Raw genomic sequence first — 22,761 nt, 5'->3', positions numbered from 1 at the left:
TCTTTCTTTCTTTCTTTCTTTCTTTCTTTCTTGTTAAGACTTATCAGACATTACACAGTTTTTACTGAATGTTAATGATAATGATACTGTTTCCACAGTAATCAAAATTATATATTTTTATTTAGATTGTATGTATATTAGGGGTGAAATTCGACCGGATCATACCGGTTCGGGAAAACCAGTAGGGACGATTGGAGTCAGTTCACCAAACCGGTAAAAATCACCCCTGGTTTACCCGGTTGCCCGCATGGTCACTGCTCACCTCTTCCGGCCGCTCGCTTGGTCCTTCTGGCCCCTTGACCCGCTCACCCAATCCAAATGTTACTCTCTCCATTCACAGAGGAGCTGCTGCAGCCTGTCCCTTTAAGATACTTTGACTCCTGGAAGGGAGGGGGTAGAGGGATATGTGACCCGAAAAAGGGCGAATGACAAAACCGCGCCCAACTAAACCGCGTCGCTAAAACCACGTCATCAACGTGGCGACAACAGCGCAGAGAACAGAAGGGCACTTCACAACAGCGTGGCAACAGAAAGCTGATTTAACTTAAGGTAAGGGTTAGGTTTAGCATTACGTTTAGGGTTAGGTTTAGTTTTACAGCGCGCTTCTGTCGCCGCGCTGTTGTCAGCGCGATTCAGCGCTCATTCGTCGGAGCGCTTTAGAACACACGGTTTTGTCACTGCGGTTTAGTCGGGCACGGTTTTGTCGTTCACCCTTTTGTCGGTGAACCGAGGGATATAAAGGGAACAGCAGCTTTGCTGTAAATGGAGCGAGAAAAATTCAGCTTCTCTCTGCCACAGCATTCACTATGAGCACTTCTCGTTGTCATGCACAATTTTTTTCCTGCCAGGTTCTGTGGGCGTGGCTTGGTGGGGGAAGTGTCGTGACTGAGGGCATGAGCGTGAGTGACATTGAGTTGGCCATGCCCACTCAGTCACAGGAACGTCCCAAAACCATGCCCACAGAACTGGTAAGGAAAAAATTTGAATGTCATCCCTGATGTATATGTATATGGTCATATATGCAAATTAAATATATGTACTTCAGTTACAGAAAAGCCTACCTGCTTAATATGAAGCATATTCTGTAGGCAAACATTTCATAAACTCTGAAAAATAATTATTTTATACATGTAAGGAGATTTCTTAATCTGTATGTATGTAGATTTTCTTGAACTTCATAAAGTTTATACTTTCAGTTTTAAACCACTGCCATTAAAAACAAATCTCAACATAGACTTTTCAATATTTAGCCATAAATAGAATGGATTCCTTTTATAGATAATCATTGACTTACATCTGGTTGCTTAGAAACTGTTTGAAATTGTGATGCACTTCTGTGGGGTACTTACGATCTGATCCCAATGGCCAGCACCCATGCCCACGTTCACGTGACCACATTTCCAGCACTCAGTAGCTAGCCTGCATTTATGACCGTTTCCTGCAGTGACGTGACTGTTTTACAACATTTTTGCCAAACCTGGCATTTACTTCTGTTTTTTGGCAAAAATGCCCTTTAAGTGAACTCTTGTTTTGCTTAATGACCATGAAGTTCACTTAATGACTGCCACAAAAAAGATCACACAATGGGTCCAGTCAAGCAATGATCCATTTTATGACAATCATCACTTACAACCATGATGGGAAGGCTCCAATACAGTCATAATTCAAGGATACCTGTATTTATTCACTAAAGGTAGTCCTCTACTTATGACCACAGTTGAGGCCAAATTTTATGTTACTAAATTAGAAATTTATTAAGTGGATTTTATGACTTTTCTTGCCACATTTAGTTAAGTGAATCACTGCAGTTGTTAAATTAGTAACACCATTATTAAATAAATCTGGCTTTCCCATTGATTTTGTTTGTCAGAAGGACACAAAAGGTGATCATATGATCCCAGGACACTGCAATCGTCATAATTATAAACCAGTTGTCAAGCATCCGAATGTAAATCATATGACCCTAGGGATTCTGCAGTGGTCCTAAGTGTGAAAAATGGTCATAAGTCACTTTTTAAAGTGCTGTTGTAACTTGGAATGGTCACTAAATGAACTGTTGTAAGTCAAGGACTACCTGTACTTTATGTAAGTACCACATACCTAGGGACATGAATGCTATAGGTAGTTGATATGGATTGTATTTTATGTTTTCGTCTTTGCCTTTCTTCTACTAAAATACATATGTTCAGATGCAAAGATCAGCTGCATGTCTATTATCCTTCTATAGACACTTGATCGTAAAACAACAGCAAGTGTATTATGTGTTAGATCTGCTGTTTTCACAAAATATAGACCAACTATTAATATGACATAGTTATAGAAGTGATATTACCATACATCATGGGGAATGAAACAAAAAGTTGTGAACAGAGATTTAGATATGATTTGTGTTGAAATGCTCCTTGATTTTGTAACAGACTTGGAATTTTTTTTCTTTGTTTAAGTGAGCCTCAGCAGCTTTGTACCTCGATACAGCTTTCTAACTTTGGACCTTCCTTTAATAATGGAAACATTTTGCAAGTATCCTTTCATATTTGTGTGGATTTTTTGAGAGAAGACTCTAGGAGTATCATGGATATAAAATTCCAAAGACCATAGCCATTTGATTTTTACCTTTTGAACAGCCTCTTCTAACTTATTTTGCCTATTTAAGGGGGTGGAAGCTATTGGCTATTATGTAAAATTTTGAAATTATACCTGTCCATTTTCTTAATGGCTTACAAAGATACAGTAAAAACATCAGTAAAAGCATGAACAAATAGTTACAAATTAAAATGTTAGCATTTTATTTTTTTGAAGAGCCTAAATAAATGAATTTATTAAATTTATAAGGCTCCTAACTCCATAGCAACTCTTGATGGCCTTGTCTATGGGAAGTGGGCAAAGCAGCTTAATTATTTTTTGTTGGAAAAAAACAATTTGCTGACTTCCTTTTATGACAAGAAACAGATTAAGTATGTGGCTCGTCTCATGACTAGATTTCAAAACATTCTGCCTAAAGATATGGAAATAAGCTGTATTTGTCAAGTTGAGTGTTGAGATCTCAACATACCAAGCACTTTGGGGTTTCTTATAGTGTGACCAAGACCGCTTGAGTCCATTGAATCAGGGATTCCATTTTTAGTGGGATAGTAGCTATGGAGGCATGATCTTCACTTCAGTCATTTAAAACAAGATACATTTCTTTCAGTGAAAATTTGGAAAGGAGATAGATGTTGGTCTCAGAAATCCATCACAGCAGGTTGTGTCCAAAATGTCTGTCTGCCTTACACAGAGTTTATTTGGCTTTTATACAGTTTCAACAAGCAAAGCAAGAGCATAGGTAGCAACAGCATCTTATTGGTACATTTTCCTTGTCAATCTCTAAAACCATCCCAGCCAGGGTAGAATTTCACATAACACAATAGTTCCTGGTACTGCCTGGCTACTAATTAGGTGAGGTCATAGATGTTGAGGTAACTGTTTACTGAGATCATTGCAGTTTGCTGCGCATGTCTGTACATAACCTTTGTATAACCTCTACAAACCATGTAGATTATAACCCGGGTAATTAGATCTGCACCATCCATGCTTCGAGTACCAGGACAAGTTGAGACTCACAAAGGACTCACAAAGGACTCCTTGCCCCATTCTGTTTGGCTTCTATAATATTAGAATTTTCACATCTTTAAACCTATCGTTTAAATGACTGCCTCATTTGGTGACTGATTAGCAATACGTTTCATCATTTGTATGATAATGTGAATAATATACTGTATATTCTAATATTTTGCAATAGCATGTAGCTATTACTGAGAATTATAAAAATGACTGTAGTGTTTTAGATTATCCATTTCCAAGTTGGAATATCTTTGTTTCTTTTTAAAAATTAGAATATGCAGGCATTTTTAGAAATTATTTATTTATTAAATATGTAGACTGCTAATAGATCTGATATAAAGGCAAACTAGGTTTTTATGACCACTTTATATCCTTTCTCAACATATTTTTTCCTCATGTAAAGCCTCTTCCCTTATCTTGTATAAAAAATACGTTTTACAATTAGGATCTTACTTATTTTGGTTTTTGCTAACAATATAGCAGAATGAATAAAAATAATATTAGTTCAGTTATATTGCTATGTTCCCAAAATGCTGAAACTATAAAATGTATATGTGTTTTTAAAAAATGACTATGATCATGCACCTTAACAAGCTTAAACAGATACCTGATTTCACTCTCTGGAGCACTGGCTGTTGTTAATGCAATTCCTTGTTTTGCTTTGGATGGTCAATGGATATTGAATTCTTTCTTAGAAGCTACTGCTAGCAAATTTATTGTTGAAAAGCAAAACAGGGAGCTTCTTGGCTTCTTAATTTTACTTGCTGGCAGTGCACTCTTGGCTGCTAATGTGGCTCTAGGATTCTGGGTTGTGACAGCACGATAACATAATAGCACATTTTGATATCATTTATTATGCTGGTACAGAAAACATTGAAATATATCACTTTCCAAAATGACAGTTGGGTGGGTCAATGGAAAGAAAAATGGCTTTACTCTTTTAAGAATGTGCCCTTGGATTCCTTCAAACACATCTTTGAAGTCCTCTGACCCTGCCACTTGACCATACTCAGCATTTTTTATAGAGGCTCCTATGGCTTCAGAGTCATTATCAGGAAATGGTGTTCAGAACTCAGTGATTTATTCTGCAGTTCATTTGATTTCATGTTAAAGCCAAAAGGAAGAAAATTGGACACTGTTGTTACTTAGTAAACTTTGACATGTTAGGAACAATGTGGAAGGGTGAGAGAATAATAGAAAAGTGTGACATATCCCTAGTTTTGGTTTGGCATTAGTCTCCCTAAATCATCTAAACATTGTTCCCACACTGAGAAATAGATGAAATCCTGCCCCCCCCTCCATAAGACTCTCATCAAATGACATTTGCGAAGATAGAAATGGTGAAAGCCAATCTGCACCTTTATAATTCCAAGAGTCATTAGAAAAGTGGCTTCAGTTTTAAACATTCTGATTGGTTCACTAGGTTCAGTGAATCATACATAGAATGTTATTCTTGATTGGGTAAAGCAATGGTATGCTTTTCTCCTACCTTTAGCAACTTTTCTTCAATTTTATCAAAGTTAATGATAAATGGAAGACTGCCAGTTTGAAATAAATCTCTTCTATAGCTATTGGTTTCATTATCTACCTGACCACAAGGTTATACTGCTATCTTTTGTGTATTTGAATTGATAGTACTGGACTTTGGAGAGGAAGACCCCAAGCACTTATTTCTGTTTTCCTGGAGCTGGGGTAAAGAAAGAAAGCTATCCTAGAAGGGTAGAGAACTGAAGGGGACAACAGTCATGTGTCAAAAAGTTCAGCCTAGCTGGTGGCTTCCTATTATAATTAACTTTTGCTACTAAATTTCCCTGCGGTTCCGTTGCCACTTTAAAGAAGAAATTATACTGTAAGGTGACCACAACCATAGGGATGGAGTGTTGAGATTGCTGAAATTTTTAAGTGAAACAACAGAAGGGCCCTGGGGGTGTGGAGGAGAAGTGAGAGTGTTAAATAAATATGATTGCCAAACTATGTTTTAGACAGTTGACTTGGGGGTGACTTTCCTTTTAATGCAAAATCAAAGTACGGTTTGGGGATTCAGGGTAACTTTGACGTATTTAGGACAGTGAACGGGCTGCTTTCTATGAATGTAAACAGTTTATTTATGAATTGATTTCTGTTTTATTATCATACCTGTATACTTCCAAATGAGCTTAAACTGAAAAACCTGGTATTGTAATTATAAGCAATTCAGGACTTATTTTGTTTAAATGAAATATTTTTTCTTTAGTGTTTTTTTAATGAGTATACACTTACTTTAAATTCTCAGGTAAACTTATTCATGTGGATGGATTTTAATTACATTCTAGCTTCTTCCAACCTAGCAGTTCGAAAGCATTTAAAAAATGCAAGTAGAAAAATAGGAACCACCTTTGGTGGGAAGGTAACAATGTTCCATTTGCCTTTGGCATTTAATCATGCCGGTCACATGATCACAGACATCTTCAGACAGCGCTGGCTCTTCGGCTTTGAAACTGAGATGAGCACCGCCCCCTAAAGTCAGGAACGACTACTACATATGTGTGAGGGGAACTATTTGTATTTGTATTTATTAATGCTTATAGGCCGCCCTTTTCCCTGAGGGGACTCAGGGCGGCTTACATAAAATAAGGGGGGGGGGGGTATACAGACAATAGACACAACAATACATAGAAATAAAATAGTAAGCAACATTCATTCATCATTCGGGTGGGGACAGTTATCTTTGTCCCCAGGCCTGACGGGCTAGCCAGGTCTTAAGGGCTGTGTGGAAGGTCTGGACGGTGGTGAGGGTACGAATCTCCACGGGGAGATCGTTCCAAAGGGTCGGAGCTACTACTGAAAAGGCTCTCCTCCATGTAGTTGCCAGTCGGCACTGACTGGCAGATGGAACTCGGAGGAGGCCTAATCTATGTGATCTAATTGGTCGCAGGGAGGTAATTGGCAGGAGGCGGTCTCTCAAGTACGCAGACCCACTACCATGAAGGGCTTTATGAGTGATAAGTAGCACCTTGAAGCGCACCCGGAGATCAACAGGTAGCCAGCGCAGCTCGCGGAGGATAGGTGTTATGTGGGTGAACCGAGGTGCACCCACAATCACTCGCGCGGCTGCGTTCTGGACTAGCTGAAGTCGCCGGATGCTCTTCAAGGGCAGCCCCATGTAGAGCACATTGCAGTATTCCAGCCTAGAGGTCACAAGGGCCCGAGTGACTGTTGTGAGGGCCTCCCGGTTCAGGTAGGGTCGCAACTGGCGCACCAGGCGAACCTGGGCAAATGCCCCCCTGGTCACAGCCGTCAAATGGTGGTCAAAAGTCAGCTGTGGGTCCAGGAGGACTCCCAAGTTGCGAACCCTCTCTGAGGGGTATAAAGTTTGACCCCCCAGCCTGAGCGATGGAACACTGATCGAATTATTGGGAGGAAAGCACAACAGCCACTCAGTCTTCTCCGGGTTGAGTACAAGCTTGTTAGCCCTCATCCAGTCCATAACGGCCTCAAGACCTCGGTTCATCACGTCCACCGCTTCATTGAGTTGGCACGGGGCGGACAGATACAATTGAGTATCGTCCGCGTATTACCTTTTCATAGCTCTTCACTATGTAACCTGTAGTATCCAGAAGTAAAGCCTTAATATGGATTTTGAATTATTTGACATTATTCAGAAAGAAATGTCTGTACATTTTGTTGATAGTTTAAAAATGTGTATAATATTTTGCTGAAGGCACAGAGCTGATAATCATATTTCAAGTATATTGTAGGATTCTTTTTGCAAATGCTACTACTTATTTTGTTTTTCTTTGTAAAGTGTCCTATTTTTAATTCCAGCCCAACTATTCAGTTTTATGTACCCTATCTTTAAAGTCATAAAGATGGAGAATGACAATGTCATGATGATGGTGTTTGAATGTTTTTGAGTCTACCTAGAGAGCTGTTCACAACAAAATTTTCCTAAGGTTAGAAGACCTAGAAAAGGCCTCATTGGCATCGTTACAAATTGCTGTTCTGAGCCTAAATCATGAGAAAAATGGTGGATTTCCATTTTGTAAAATATGTATTACAAACATATATATTACAAAAGAGAAATAGTGTGCATATGGAAAGGTATTTTCCTTGGCTTGAATGGGAGGCTTCCTGATAGAATAGGCATATATACGTCTAGATATATGCTTAAAATAGGTGTCATTGATAATTTATAGCACATTCATTTTAAAAATCTATTTATAAACTAGTGTTTTAAATTCAGACCAATTGTAGATACTTTAATTTATGAATATCCTAAACACATTTCAGGAATAAGTTTCATTGAGTTCAATAAATATTTATTTTGTGTAAAAAGACTTAGGGTATCAACTTTGAACTGAACCTGGCCACAGCCATCTTTCTGTTGCTCAGTTGCCACACAGGGGGAAGGGGGGGGTGAGGAAGTTAAAATGCATTACTAGACAAAGCTTTCTCATGAAAATCAAGGTCATATTACTGGCAACAGATAAGGTTGGAGAAGGAGTGCACGAAGAGCCTGCCAATTAACCCAATTGGCCAATGGGACCTGTGACACTGCGGGATGGGTTTATTTCCTAATTTAATTATACTGAAATCACAGGAAAGATTTAGATTTGGTTTTCCATAGAAACTGTGCTGATATGATGTACTCACTAAAGAAGCATTGAGAAATAGCCATGTCTCAGAGTTCGGATTTGCTTGGGTTAGTTAGTTGGAGCCTTGATATAGGGTTGTGCTGCACAATGATAGTAATGACTTTTTGTGAAGCCTCTGGGTTTGTGTAGATATGACATATTTATTTCTACTGAAGAATCTAATTATTATTGTAACTGTATGTATTGTCTCCTGTACTAGATTATAAAATACAGTTTTTATTTATTTCAAGCCATGTTTCTCCAAAACATTTTTGCTTGTTTGCAGACCTGTTACTTTAACTATTGATCATTTTATGGTTAGACAAATACCATTCTACAAGTACTAAAACTAGGGACCAGAGCGCGAAGACTGCCCTGAGCCATGAGGTTTGAGCAAGTTGATGGATCATTTATAGGACGATCCCCTGCAACTGTCACTGAGCTGGTGTGGCTAGAGATCATTCAACATTGGGAGATCATCCGGTTTGTAATAGTCCTGAAGATGACAGAGGCAGTGATTCTGGGACTGTCCTGGCTAGACAAGTGGATCCCGATGATCTGGTAGGAAGTGGGAGAGACAAAAATGAGACTAGGAAGAGGCCATTTCCCCCCTCAAGGCAGCCCGAAGGGTAGAGCTGTCTAGCACCAGGCAAAAACTGAAGGAAATGAGCTTCTTAAAACCACTTCAGAGCAACCACAAGGAACACAGCTAATCCCTGAAGAATACCGAGACCTAGAGGGGGGGTGTTCAGCGAGAAAGAATGTGACATGTTACTCCACCACCACACTTACTCTGCCATTGAGATCCTACCAGACGTGAAGGTCTCTAAACCAAAAATGTATTTCATGACCCCAAAGGAAATGAAGGAACTTCAAAAACCTAGCCAGTGACTTCATGCAACTGGCAAAATTCCAGGTGACTGCTCCTGTGCTATTTAAAGAGAAAAAAGACAGGAAAATGAGACTATGTGTGGACTTTAGGGCATGTACGTAGAAAAGAACCCCTTCCCCCTAATGAAAGACATGCTGGCCCATCTAGCAAAAGGAAAGATTTTCCCCAAGCTAGACCTGAGGGAAGCATATTACAAGGTGAGGATCAAAGAGTGGTGTGAGAAAAAAAACCTCATATAAAAACAAGGAGACCATGATCAATAAAAAGCATATTTATTTAAAATATATATTATATTTTCTTTTGCAAAAGGATTCTCAATCATGAAAGAAAGAGAATGTTGGATAAGTCCGAATACATGGCTTAAATACATTTATTATCTCAGAACACTGCCCTCACATATCATTGTTTTCTAAAGTTACATAAGTTTTTTGGCTGTTACGCAACAAATTCCCGAACCAGAAATCCCCTTGGAACTCTCCTTGCCCCATTTCCTCATAACAAGACAATCCCATCATGGCAGTTGCCTTCCTGCCACTGTCCAAAGTAATGTCAAGCTGACCTGACTTGGTATGTTCTAATAAAATTTTATAGCCTTGTTTTTCCCAGAACAGGCTCTTTACATAATTATTATGTAATGCTTTATGCAGGTGAGCTGCTAAGGTTATGAAAATAAATATGGAGTCACTCAAGTTCTTTTCTTTTACAAGAATAATCCTATTTCTCTCAAGGGGGATGAGTGGAAGACTGTTTTAAACTGCCCCTTGTCACTTCCAATTCAAAGTATTGCCATTCGGGCTCCAAGGGGCCCCTGCAGTCTAAATGCAACTCATAAACATGCTGCATGAGCATACAAGGGGATTTTAGTATACTTAGATGACATTCCCATCTTCACCAAAACTATGGAGGAGTGCATCAAACTGGTCCACTAGGTACTAAGGAAACTGGCTGCAAACTTATATGCCAAGTTATACAAATGTGACTTCCATAAGACCTGCCTCAACCACTTAAGTCAGGGATGTCAAACTTATGGCCCACGAGCTGGATGCATCACATGCTGGCCATGCTCACCCGCAGCTTAGTAGATAGGAAAAATGTGAAATGTCACATGATAATGTGATGCCACCACTTTGATACCCCTGACCTAGGCTATCGAGTGTCAAGCAAGGGGGTAGAAATGGACCTAGGAAAAGTCAAAGCCATCAAGGAGTGGCAACCTCCTTGAACTGACAACTGCAGAGCTTTTTGGGGCTTGCAAACTTATACTAGAAGTTCATCTCCTCTTTTGCCAAAACAGCCCAGCCCATCACTGAACTGCTAAAAACAGGGAAAAAGGAGGGAGCAAACCAATTAAACTGCTAATAGTTGACATAGCACCTCAAGTATTGCTCCATCATGGTGTTTGGGGGTTCCGCGGCCTCATTGGTACTTGGATGAAACACTAAGCTAAGGACCTACAAGGACCTAAAGGACCTAAGGAACTTCCTCCATAACTTAACGGAGAATTGGACCCCCCTGTCAGAGATGATTCTGCAGGGAGTACTGTGCAACCTATAAATCTGCCTTATGAACAGTCTGGCTAGCTTTTTTGCTAATGGGATCCCTGGGCAAGCTATGAAATTGGCTTGCTTTGAGAACAAATCTATTACATTCCATATGACTGTATTTCGCCTCTCTCGGGGAGTTCAACAATGAAATCCATGGCAATTTCTTCCCAGGGTCTGGATGGATCTCCACCTGCTAAAGCAGCTCTGGGGGCTTTCCTGGCCTTTTCCTCATGGCTGTACAAGTGACACAGCTTTTGACATAGTCCTCAATGTCTTTTTTCATCTTTGGCCACCAAAATTCCCTTCTGGCCAAGTGCAAGGTTTTCTTTTATATATATATAAAGTTTTTTATTTTTTCATTTTCATAACATATAACCACATGTATACTATTACATAGCCAACATCGTATTGTATTATTACATGTTTACATCAATTCATCTTACCATCAACTCCCAAAAACAATTATTGGCTCTTCTGCTCTTCATACACCATATTTATCACTTTCTTCTCCCTCTCTCCTCCCCCTCCTTACCTCTTTGCTTCCCTCTGTCACCCCTCTCTTCTTTACTTCTTCTCTCCACCTCTCTCCCCTTTCCACTCCTCCTTTCTCTCCTCTTCCCCCCTGTCCTCTCTCCTATCCCTCTCTTCTTTCCTCACCTCTCTCTCCTACTTCACACACTTCGTCTCTTTTACTTGGTGTATTTCAGTTTTTGAGTGAGCTCCATTTTATGTTGATGGCATTTATAATTCCTTTTCAGTATACATATTTAATTTTAATATATATCTTCTTCCTTTTTTTAAAGAGAACAAAAAGGTATACATATATAGTCAATATACTTTTAAAAAAAACCTGTCGACTTTGGGCTGAGATGTAGACCTGGTTACAATTCCCAGCTATTCTCATCATTATGTTTATATAATTATACATCCTTATACACCCCCACTTTGTAATTCTGTCTCAATAGTTTCCCATTGTAAGTATATTTCATGTTCCCTCTCCACTTTTCCATATCTTAGATTAGATTACCCTTAATTGTCTATAAATGGCAATCCTTACTGTTCAATGTTAATTACAATTCCCTTAATCTACTATATAGAACAACAAGTGGTACACATCTCACTTTGTTCATCTTAAAAGTTCTACATATGTCCATGTCTCACATCTTTTAACCCATGCTTAATTGTCCTTCTATTGTCATATTCAATCAATTAGCAACTCAGTTTAATTATCATGTATAAAAGTGAATCTCAACTCTCCCCTTGCTTTACAACCATATTCCATGTTTTAATTATCTTTCCATTATCATATTCAGTCAGTTAGCAACTCCATTTTATTGTTATATTTAAAAATAACCCCCTTAACTTTATATTTTCCCATATAACAATTTCTAGTTGTTTGATTTTTTCCTAGTAAGTCTTTTGTTCCACTTCTCTATTCCTGCCTTCTCCCTTTTCTTTGTTTTGACAAGTCCACCCTCTTCAATATTCCTCAAGCCGCCATCAAAAAGATCTTTTATATTTCCTTTTGTTGTGGTGTAACCTCCTATTTCAATTTTCCTAATGCCACTGCCAATCTCCAAAACATCTTTTGTCTGCTTTTTATTCCCTTTTGTTGGGACAGATCCCCCTTTACAATTTTTCCTTTACCACTGCCAAGCCCTACGGAGTTTTTTGTCTGCTTTTTATTTCCCACTGTTTCTACCCCTTCATTGTCTCCCCCCCCCCCACTTCCTTCCCTTCTTCTTTAAATACTTGGTTCTCTGAATTCAGAATTCTATTTAGGCTTGATTTTAATGATTTATGCATATTTTTTATAATTTCACGTAGTTCTTCAAATTCCCACCTTCCATAATGTCCAGTCCCAAAGTTACAGTTAGTTATACAATTCTTATTTCTGAGTTCTGGTCCACCTTAAATTGATCTACTTCAGCTGCTGTGGGAAAGAGTGACAGGAGCCATCTTGGTCTTTTGTTCTTCCTTAAAGTCCAGTTCCAAAATTGCAGGCAGTTATACCAATCTTATTTCGAAATTCTGGTCCACCTTAAATTTAGTTAATTCAACTACTATGAAAACAGAAGAGAAGCTGGAGCCATCTTGATCTTTTGCAGACCAAAAAGAAAATAAAAAACTTTGTATTTCCCCAGTTCTTGATTTTGTTATTTTTTCCTTGGTATTTTCCGCTTCTCATTGGCTGTCAAAATATATTAATTGGTACAAACTTGCATACAGCCAAATTCAGATATGTTTCTCTTTCCTCCTGCTTTTCCAAGTTCTGATTTAGAATCGTGACTCTTCTGGAGTACTTGGAGTCACAGGCTCTTAGGCACATACAATTTAGAGCCTTTCCAGGCTAGTCCATTTTTCAGGGTCAGTGCCTTTTTTATTGTCATACCAAAAGTCAGCTGGCAGCTCATCCCTTAGTTTTTGGGTCACCACCCCCCTCTATGTCTGTGACACTTTGTAATCTAGCCTGTTCTTGGGTCATGGTTTACAGGGCAGGTTGGGAGAGGGGAATCATAGCATGAACAACCTCTTCTTGTATACTATTGTATTATGGCTTGCGCGATAGGGCATCTGCCAGGAGGTTTCCCCCCACCCAGGGATGTATTTTAGCTTGAAATTGAACCGTTTAGTGTACTGTGCCCAATGAACTTGCTCCTCTCTCTTTGGCCACCTGTAGGAATGTCCTTGGTTCCCAGGAGAAAGTGTTTTGGCTACAAAACCCCATCTATCACTATCCCCCACTCCCTATCCCTCAGCTCCAGTATGGCAACATTGAAGCTTCAAAATGGCTTTGGTCAGGTCAGCTTCAGGGTTGACAGGCGCCCTCGAGCTAAACCAGGCATGAGGGTGGCCAGTGTACAATGTATCTAGCCCATGGACTGCGAGTTTGACTGCCCTAGTCTAAAGGATCAAAACAAAAACTCTTAGTTTTTAAGGATTTAGAAGACTAAATTGGAAAATAAATTCAGAAGTCACCATGCTCAAGTAGCCAGGATCTGCATTTTTGGTACAAAAAATAAATGCATCCAGAGATAAAGACAAGTGATGTTTAATATGGCTTCTTTAGTGTCACATAGGGTCCCTGCTTCCAGCAATAATTTTCTAAGTACAGATACTCCTCCAACAAATGGGTGAGACAAAATGGTGACCACATTTAGATTGCTGCCACATAGCCCAGACACACATACCCTGCCCTCCTTTCACAACATGAAGTCTGGGGAGGTGTGGTGTGATAGCTGTGTGGGGAGACGGTCCAAGTGCTGCAGGGTTTTGGCAGGATGGAATGGGGGAAGGAAAAAAGGCACTGCAGAAATCCTGTGATGGGTCATAAGGGCGAACGATTGCAGGCCCATTGAAGCTGTGGTAACTTTGAAATGGGATCATATGTAGCTTTTGGGAGTCTGTCATAATTTCAAACATTAATTAAATGGCCTGTCATACCTTGAGAATTATTTGTGAAAGTTAAAGACTATAACTGTTTAGCACTTTTTCCCCAAAAGTCTCGTTGTGTTTGTAGACCATAGAAAATAAAGCAATTTGTAATTGAGGCCGATGCCAGTGATCTGGCAGTCAGTGCTGTTTTACTCCAAGAGAATGATGAAGGCAAATTACAATCTTTAGGAAGTTAACTGAAACTAACCATAGATGGGCAATATGGGAAGCAAAATACCTTTCCCAGTATGGACTGACCACAAGAACTTGGAAGCTCTCAAAACCCCAAGGAAAATGTCCCCAAAAACAGGTCCAATGGGCACAGTTCTCCCAACACTTTAATTTCACTTTGAGGTATTTATCGGGAGAAAAAAACCTTTTGGCAGATGCCTTGTCTAGACTACCACAATACAACAGTGTTCAAGCGGAAGTGATTAAGCCCATGCTCCCAACCTCCCAATTAGCGGCTAAAGTGGTCACATGCTTTCAGACAAAGAACGACCCCTCCACCTTAGACAATGCCACCACCATAGAATTCAAAAAGGCCTTGGAAACAGATGAGTGGTTTAGTGCCCATAGACAGACCTGCATAATAAAATTAGCTTGGGTGGGAAATAAGCTGTATGTCTCAGCTAGGGAAAGACTCCAAATAAGCAGGTCACTTTGATTATGTAAAAATGTTATATTTACTGAAACAGCAATTCTGGCCATTTAAAAAAGACCTAGAAAACTATGTAGCAAGCTGCTGCATTTGTGCTGCTGCTAAATGCAGGCAGGGGAAAACCCATGGTCTATTGTAGCTGGTGGCCAACCCTTCAGTACCATGGAGAGAGATCTTCATGGATTTAATTGTAGAATTGCCTGAGAGTTCTGGAAACATAGTGATCTGGGTTGTCACAGACCTTTTCTCAAAGCAGGTTCACTTCGTCCCATGCCAAAAGATCCCTCGCCTGTTTTTGGTCCACATATACCACTTTCATGGGGCCCCATGATATTTTATTTCGGACAGAAAGGTCCAAGTTTTGGAAAGCCTTTTTGGGCCTACATGGAACCGAATAGGGACTTAGTTATAGTCATCAATTGCAAACAAATGGGGCCACGGAATGAACAAACTCTGTTCTGTGTTGTTTTATTAACTATCAGCAGGACAACTGGACTGAGCTATTGCCTTTTACAGAAGTGGCCAATAATAATGCAATTCACACTAGCACATGTTTTACCCCATTCAGAGTGACCACAAAGCAAGAATTTAATGATATACTTGAGTTACCCTCACATGAACCAGAAATCCCCATATTGAAACTGTGAATCAGTCATTTGCAAACCATTTGGCTGGTGATCTGCAAAGCCTTGGATGACAAAGTGGTGGACAAAGTTCACCTTTCCATCACGTTTCTAAAATCTTTACAGCAGTCTAAAGAGCTGGACCTTAAATACATTGGGCCTTTCCCCATTGTTTGTATTATTAACCCCGTCACAGTGGAATTGCAACTCCCTAAGTCATTACAGCAAGTCCACCCCATTTTCCATTGTAGCTTGCTGAATGAAGCCTGAAGTCACCTCTGACCTTCATCTGGCTACTACCCCTGTTCCATCGCTTATTATGGTAGAGGGCAAACAACATTTTGAAGTTCAAGAAATTCTAGACTAGGAAATTCTGCAGAGCCACTCAGTACCTGGTGGCTTGGAAATACCTCCCCTTCTCACACAATGAATGAGTTCACAAAAAACATGTGCATGTCCCTAAATTAATTCGTAAGTTTCATCAATTGTACCCTGACAAATCTCACTGATTTTATGTTTTCTTTGTCTGCCCTTCCTTCTTTTTCTTTTCTTTCAGGTGGGCTTCCCATTTTTCTAGGGGGGCAGCATGCCAGATCCCATATATTTCTATTGGGCATTCTAGTGGGAGGGGGGAGGATTGGAGGGATCTCTATATGAAGTTTCTGTTTCTATTTCCTGCATTGCTGTGCTGTGAGTTTCTGTTTCCTGCATTGCTGTACTATGGGAGGAGGTTTGTTTGCACAGCTTTAAATTGCTGTTTTTTTAAGTGGGAAGATTTCGTTCCTGCCTAGACCCCTTGCATTCATAAGCCTTTCAATAAAACTCCTTTTGAAACAACTTCAATTTCAAGAGTCCAGCTTTCTTGCGAAGATTTGGAGAGACAAGACCTTACAAAAGTACCAAGCCCTGTGAAACCCAGCAAAGCAGTGGGCAAGGGCTGGATCTCTCCCCTCCTATCAACACTGACTGAGAGTGGCTGCAGAGGAAGGAAGTGAACCAGGACAGCACAAGGCCTCCCAATCCCATCCCCCAAAGCCGTTCCAGGAGAATATCATGGTTGATGGTATCAAAAGCCTCCAAGAGGTCAAGTAGAGCAAGGATGGATCCACTCCCCCATCCCGCTTCCACCAGGGATCATCCAAAACCACAACCAATGCCATTTCTGTCCCAAATCCAGACCTGAATCCTGACTGGTAGGGGTTGAGATAATCCATTTCATCCAGAAACCACTGGAGCTGCTGTGTGACCACCTTCTCAACAACCTTCCCCAAAAAGGGAACATTGGAGACAGGTCAGAAATTATCCAACAGAGTGGAATCCAGCAATGGCTTCTTAAGAAGAGTATGGACACAGCCTCCTTAAAGTACTGGGCACTACCCCTCCTGTAGGGAAGTGTTAATCACTGCCAGAGTCCTCCTGCCTGTCACATCCCTGGAAGCTGTCACAAGCTAGGAGGGACATGGGTCTAAAACACAGGTGCTTAAGAGCATACTCCCTAGGATTCTGTCCACTTCCTCAGGAGCAGCATGGTCAAACTATTCCCAGATAATGGCAAGAACCTGCCTCAGGGGCTTCCACCAGACCAGCAACCACGCCAGCATCTAACGGAAAGAAGTCGAGTGATTTTGTCTTCCAGAAAATGCAAAATTCCTCAGTGCACCTCTTCAGATGGACCTCAATCTCCTCCTTCCCCTGGATGAGGTGGCTCACTTTAAAGAGGGTCATTGAGCAATTATCTGCAGACACAATTAGTGTGAAGAAGTATTTACACTTCACTCCAGAATCACCATGAGGTAGGCCTTAATAGCAGCTCTTACCCATGTTCAATCAAATGCACTCCTTGACTTCTGCCAGTGGCACTCCAGATATCTCCTCATGCATTTCATCCCTCTTGGTTCCTCTGTATACCACAGAGGGCAGGGAGGTCTACGGGTGAGGAGAGGTTGCATGGGTGCAATCCTATCCAGAGCCTCAGTCACCTTCCTATTCCAAACAGTGACTAAGAGCTCGGCTGGACTGTCCAGCAGATCTGCAGTTATAACCCCCAGCTCCTTCTTTAACCCATCCGGATCCATTAGTCAATGGGGCGGACCAATCTAATAGGTCCTGTCTCCCTGCAGGTTGGGGTACAGCTCTTGAGAAACTCATTGCCACCAGACTATGATCTGACCATGAGAAGGGGACCAAGGACAGGTCCACCAATTCCAGGTCACATAGGTGCTGCTTCAACAAGAACACCAAATAGGGTGTATGACCACTATTCCTAATTGGGCCCTGGATGACCTGGGACAGACCAATGGAAGTCATGGTTTCCATGAAATCTTGGGCTACCTCTGCCCCTGCCCCCAGGAATCGCAGATTGAAATCCCCCAGAACTATAAACCTGGGGAATTTCACCAGTAGCCCCACGGTGAGATCCAGGAGTCCAGGTAGGGAAGCTGCCATGCAGCAGGGAGGATGGTATAGCAGCCGCAATCCCACCTGGTCCCTTGAGCCCAACCTAAGAAAAAGGGTCTCACGGCAGGGCACTTGTGGAGCAGTGCCTCTGGAGGCTACTAGAGATTTTCTGATATCAACAGCCACACCCCCTCCCCAACCTTGAGTCTAGACTGGTGCCATGCTCAATAACCCACTGGGCACATTTCTATGAGGGGAACACTTCCCTCTGGGCCCAGCCAGGTCATGGTTATACAAGCCAGATCAGCCTTCTCTTCAAGGATCAAATCAGCAATAAAGCAGCCTTATTGTAGGCTGATCTGACAAGAAAAATCAGCAGCCTAAGACTAGGGCCTCCACAGATCTGCTGACCAGGTAAATGAGGTGAATGCAAGGGGGAAAAACATGAGACCGGTACTAAACACCGAGGTCATGTTCCCTGTGCCATCCCTCCTGCCTCCCATATCTCCTGCTACCCACACCATTGAAACAGGTCATTCTCCTCTGCATTCCCTGAGAACCATTCCATCTCCCTTCCCCAATACTCTTCCTTAAAAAACCTCCTCCCACTGACAAACTGTCGGGGCAAGGTGAGCCTTACAGGCACTATAGCACTTGTTCTCAGCGCCTTCAAACTCACTCCACACCTTCCTCATTGCCGCAGAGTGGTCACATCCAGCACCCCCTTATCTCCCAACACACTCAGAATACATCTACTCAATGCACAAATGGCACCCTGTTCTTACACACCAAGCAGGAAGCCACTCCTCCCCCCAGCTCTCACCCAGGGGAAAGGAACCACACACTCGCTTCTCACCCAACTTTCCCTTCCAGCCCCAGGATTCCCCAAGCAGCCTTCCCAGGCCCGATTACAGAACAGTCAGAAGATTGCAGAAGTAAGATTTCAGAAAGTAGCTAGAAAAATATCCAGAAGGCCTGCTATACTGCACTGGAAATTGTAGCAGCTGTGTAAGTCATACAATGTCTCCTGAAGTTCACAGTTCCAAGCTCCCACACACCAGTTAAACCAGAGGTGGTATTCAGCCGGTTCTCTCTGGTTAGGGCAAACCAGTAGTGGCTGCTGTGAGAGGCTCCGCCCATGTGCCCCAACGTAATGCATGAACACTGCTTGCGCAGAAGGCGGTGCACATGCACAAATGTGTGTGAGAGCAAAGCATGTGAGGGTATGTGTGTGCTCACATTTAGCTTCCCTTGCTGGGAATCGAACCTGTGCTCTATTGCCTCTTAGGCAGATGTGTTAACCATTGAGCTACAGAGCTCGACTCCTTATCAGCCAGGCCAGGGTGAAAGGTATACATTTAAAGTCACAACCCCTGGTATGCCCAAATATGGGAGTGTGGAAGTGTGACCTTCCTCCCATATTTGGGCATACCAGGGGTTGTGACTTTATATATATATAAACACACACACACACACACACACACACACACACATATATATATATATATATATATATATATATATATACACACACACACACACACACACACACACACATATACACACACACATATATTTGTAAAGGTATTTTATTTTTTCCTTTTAAAACAAACATTTCATCATTCATTAATCAGTGTGTCATCTCAATACAATTTTTTGTGTCATAATAGTTATAGCTTAGCACCAAATTCTTTATATAGATCTGTTCTTATTTTAACATTACAACTTAACATATCTCTTGTTATAACATTTTCCTTCCTAAATTATTTAATTTTATACTTTTTATCCATGTTCATTTTCTAACCAATGATAAAATAACCCCCATATATTATAATAATCAGATTCTTCCTTTCCTTTAATTGCTAGTGTTAATCTCATTTCTGCACAATCTAATATTTTTTTAATCACACTTTCATTTTTAGGGATTTCTTCAGCTTTCCAATTTTGTGCAAATACAATTCTAGCTGCAGTGAATAATCCAATATACATTTCTTTACTATATTTCCCTGGTAAGATACCCAATAAGAACAATTCAGGTTTTAAATCAATATGTTGCTGCATCATCTTCTCCAACCACAATCAAATTCTTGCCCAGTATTTTTTCGCTTTTATACATGTCCACCACATGTGATAATACAACCCCAGCGTTTGGTGGCATTTCCAACATTTGGTTGATTTGTCTTTAAACATTTTTTGCCATTTTTTTCAGGTAACATGTGCCATCTATAAAACATTTTGTACAAATTCTCTTTATATGCAGTTGTCATTGTTAATTTATAATTTTGTTCCCATAGTTGCTGCCATTTATCTATCGAGTATTCAACATTTTTTTGCCCATTTTTTTGCCCATACTATCATTGTTTCTTTTACCTGTTCTTCTTCTAGTTTAACATGCAGTAAATAGCTATACATTTTTTAATCATTCGCTCTTCTGTTCCTGTAAGTATCGCATCTAATTCTGTCATCTCCATGTGGGAACCATATAATTTAGCATATTTTTCATATCTACATTGTATCTGCAATTGTGTGTACCAAACCATGTCAATCCCTTGTTCTTCTAATTCTTGTTTCTTTTTAAGTTCCCTCTTTTCTGTCGAAGTATCTTTATATCTAACAATGTTTTCTACTTTAATAATATTTGGATGAATTAACATTTCCATTGTCAAAAGACAAGCTGGTATCTTCAAATAGTATCTTGTTTTTCCCATACCACAGGAAGGCATGCCAACCCAACTGTAAGTCATATCCCTCCAATGTTAATAACCTTGTATTTCTCAGTACAATCCATTCTTTCATCCATGATAACACCGCTGCTTGATAATATCATTCCCAATTCGGTAACCCAAACCCTCCTCTAATTCTTGCATCTTGTAACATTTTTAGATTAATTCTTGATTTTTCCCCTTGCTATATATATTTCACTATTATTTTGTTGAGATTTTCAAAATATCTTTTCTCTAACTTTATCGGGATTGTTTGGAATAAAAACAGTAATCTTGGTAAAATGTTCATCTTAATTGTTTGGCCTGTCAAAATGACAACTCACGCCCCACCAGCTCCATACGATCCAGTCACAGAGCACTCGGACTCCTATACAACTTGCTTCGAGTGCTTTATGGAAGCAAACGACCTTCTCGGGTTGTTGGACAACAGAAAGCAAGCTCTCTTCCTGAGTACTGTGGCCCAGAGGTGTTCAACATGGTGAAGTCACTCTCCATGCCAGCCACCATGCAAATGGTTCCCTGATCGGTCTTGCAAAATACCCCAAAGGTTCATTTTGATGCCGTCAAAAATTATGAGGTGGCACGAATTTAACCAATGAATTCAAAAAGAAAGGGAGACCATCAACCAGTATGTAGCAGTGCTACGAAAGGCCACAACATACTGTGAGTTCAGGAAGTTGGATGAAATTCTGCTGAGTGAGGGGCATCAACCTACAGTGGTGGTTGTTAGCCAAGCCCAATTTCACTCTGCAAACCACGTTAGACAAGGCCAGAGCAATGGAATTGTCCAACAAATCAACTGAAACCCTCCAAAACCATGGCAGCCCGGTGAGTTTGTGCTGAGCTTTTGCAGTGCATCAGAAGAACTCCAAACATGAGGACTCAGATGACAGCGAAGAGGCTTGCCGCCTTCACTTGGAGAGGAAGAAAGCAACCAATGAGGCTGATTGATGGCTACCCCCATGCGCTGGCTGTGGAGGAAACCACCTGAGGGCAACCTGATATTTTAAGGACACCATCTGCCAAAGGTGCAAGTGAAAGGGCAACTGGCTCGGGTTTGCCGTGCCAGCCAACCAGCCGTGCAACATCCAAGACTGACAACAAGCCAGCTGGGATACCAGACGCCACCTAAATGTGAGCCCTGGAAGCCCTGGCAAAAGCACGAGCAGACAGAATCAACAGAGACCTACTAAACAAAGATTGGGCAAGCCAGCACACTGCAAAACAAGAAACTGTACATCACTATCAGAATCGAAGGAGCAACATGGAGATAGACATGGGGTCATCTGTGACCATCACCTCCTAGACACACTGAAAAGGGCGATCCTGAGCCTCCAAAAGAAGCAGCTGAAATGCCAATGGCTACAGCTCAGCAACTACCAGGGAAACTGTATCCTTGTCCTGTGGTGTGGAACATTCAGAGTGCAGTTTAAAAAGTTTGACGTATCACTGACGCTAACAGTGGTCAGCGGCACCTTGCCAAGCCTGCTTGGTTTGGATTGGTTCAAGTCCTTGGGCATGGGGTGACCGGCCTCAACACCATTGTAGAGGACAGCACAGACGAGCTGATCCAAGAATTCTGGGATGTCTTCCGCAGAGACCTGGGCAAGTATATGGGGACACCTATATCATTTAGTCTAGACCCCAAAATTGCACCAATTCGGATGAAGCCCTGGAGGATTCCTTTTGCCCTCCAACCTATAATTGATAAGGAATTGGATAAGATAATTGGTCAGGTGGTCATAGTGAGGCAGATGCATATAGAGGCTGCTTAAATTCAACGGCTCTATATGCATCTGCGCAGATTACAAATGCACGTTAAATAAGGTCCTGCAGCAAAGTGCATACCCAGTACCAATCGTCCAACATTTGCGCCACTCCCTGGGCCCAGGAAAAATATTTGCAAAACTCGACCTTGCATAGGCCTACCAGCAATTGCTAGTAGATAGCACTACCGCAGAGGCCTAAACCATTGTAAGGGGTGCATTCAAATGTCACCGACTACAATATGGAGTTAGCGTGGCACCAGGACTGTTCCAAAGTGTGATGGAAAGGTTATTGCATGGCATACCAGGGGTAGTATCCTATTTCAATGATGTTCTGGTGTCCGCCACTAATAAAGAGCAACTCCTAAACCAACTGAAGTTCGTCCTCAGCAGATACAGGGAAACTGGCCTCTATGTAAAAAGGGAGAAATGCCAGATTGCTGTGCCTAAGGTCGAGTTCTTGGGGTACCTGGTCAATGGCTCTGGGATACACCCCACTAAAAGTAA

At 41.1% G+C, this 22,761-nt stretch overlaps 1 protein-coding gene across 1 annotated transcript in view; it reads left to right on the top strand.

Annotated features, from left to right (window-relative positions):
• Positions 1-5,752, top strand: part of MBTPS2 (membrane bound transcription factor peptidase, site 2) — a 34,971-nt gene extending 29,219 nt beyond the window's left edge. The window contains exons 10-11 of the mRNA XM_032226631.1: positions 2,445-2,520; positions 4,204-5,752. Of these exons, the coding sequence (XP_032082522.1) occupies positions 2,445-2,520; positions 4,204-4,426 (299 nt within the window). The 3' untranslated portion in view covers positions 4,427-5,752. The remainder of the gene's footprint in view (positions 1-2,444; positions 2,521-4,203) is intronic.
• The last annotated feature ends 17,009 nt before the right edge of the window (positions 5,753-22,761 follow it).

The sequence above is a fragment of the Thamnophis elegans genome, chromosome 11 (assembly GCF_009769535.1).
Source record: "Thamnophis elegans isolate rThaEle1 chromosome 11, rThaEle1.pri, whole genome shotgun sequence".
Lineage (NCBI taxonomy): Eukaryota > Metazoa > Chordata > Lepidosauria > Squamata > Colubridae > Thamnophis > Thamnophis elegans.
This window is presented reverse-complemented; position numbering and strand designations above follow the sequence as displayed.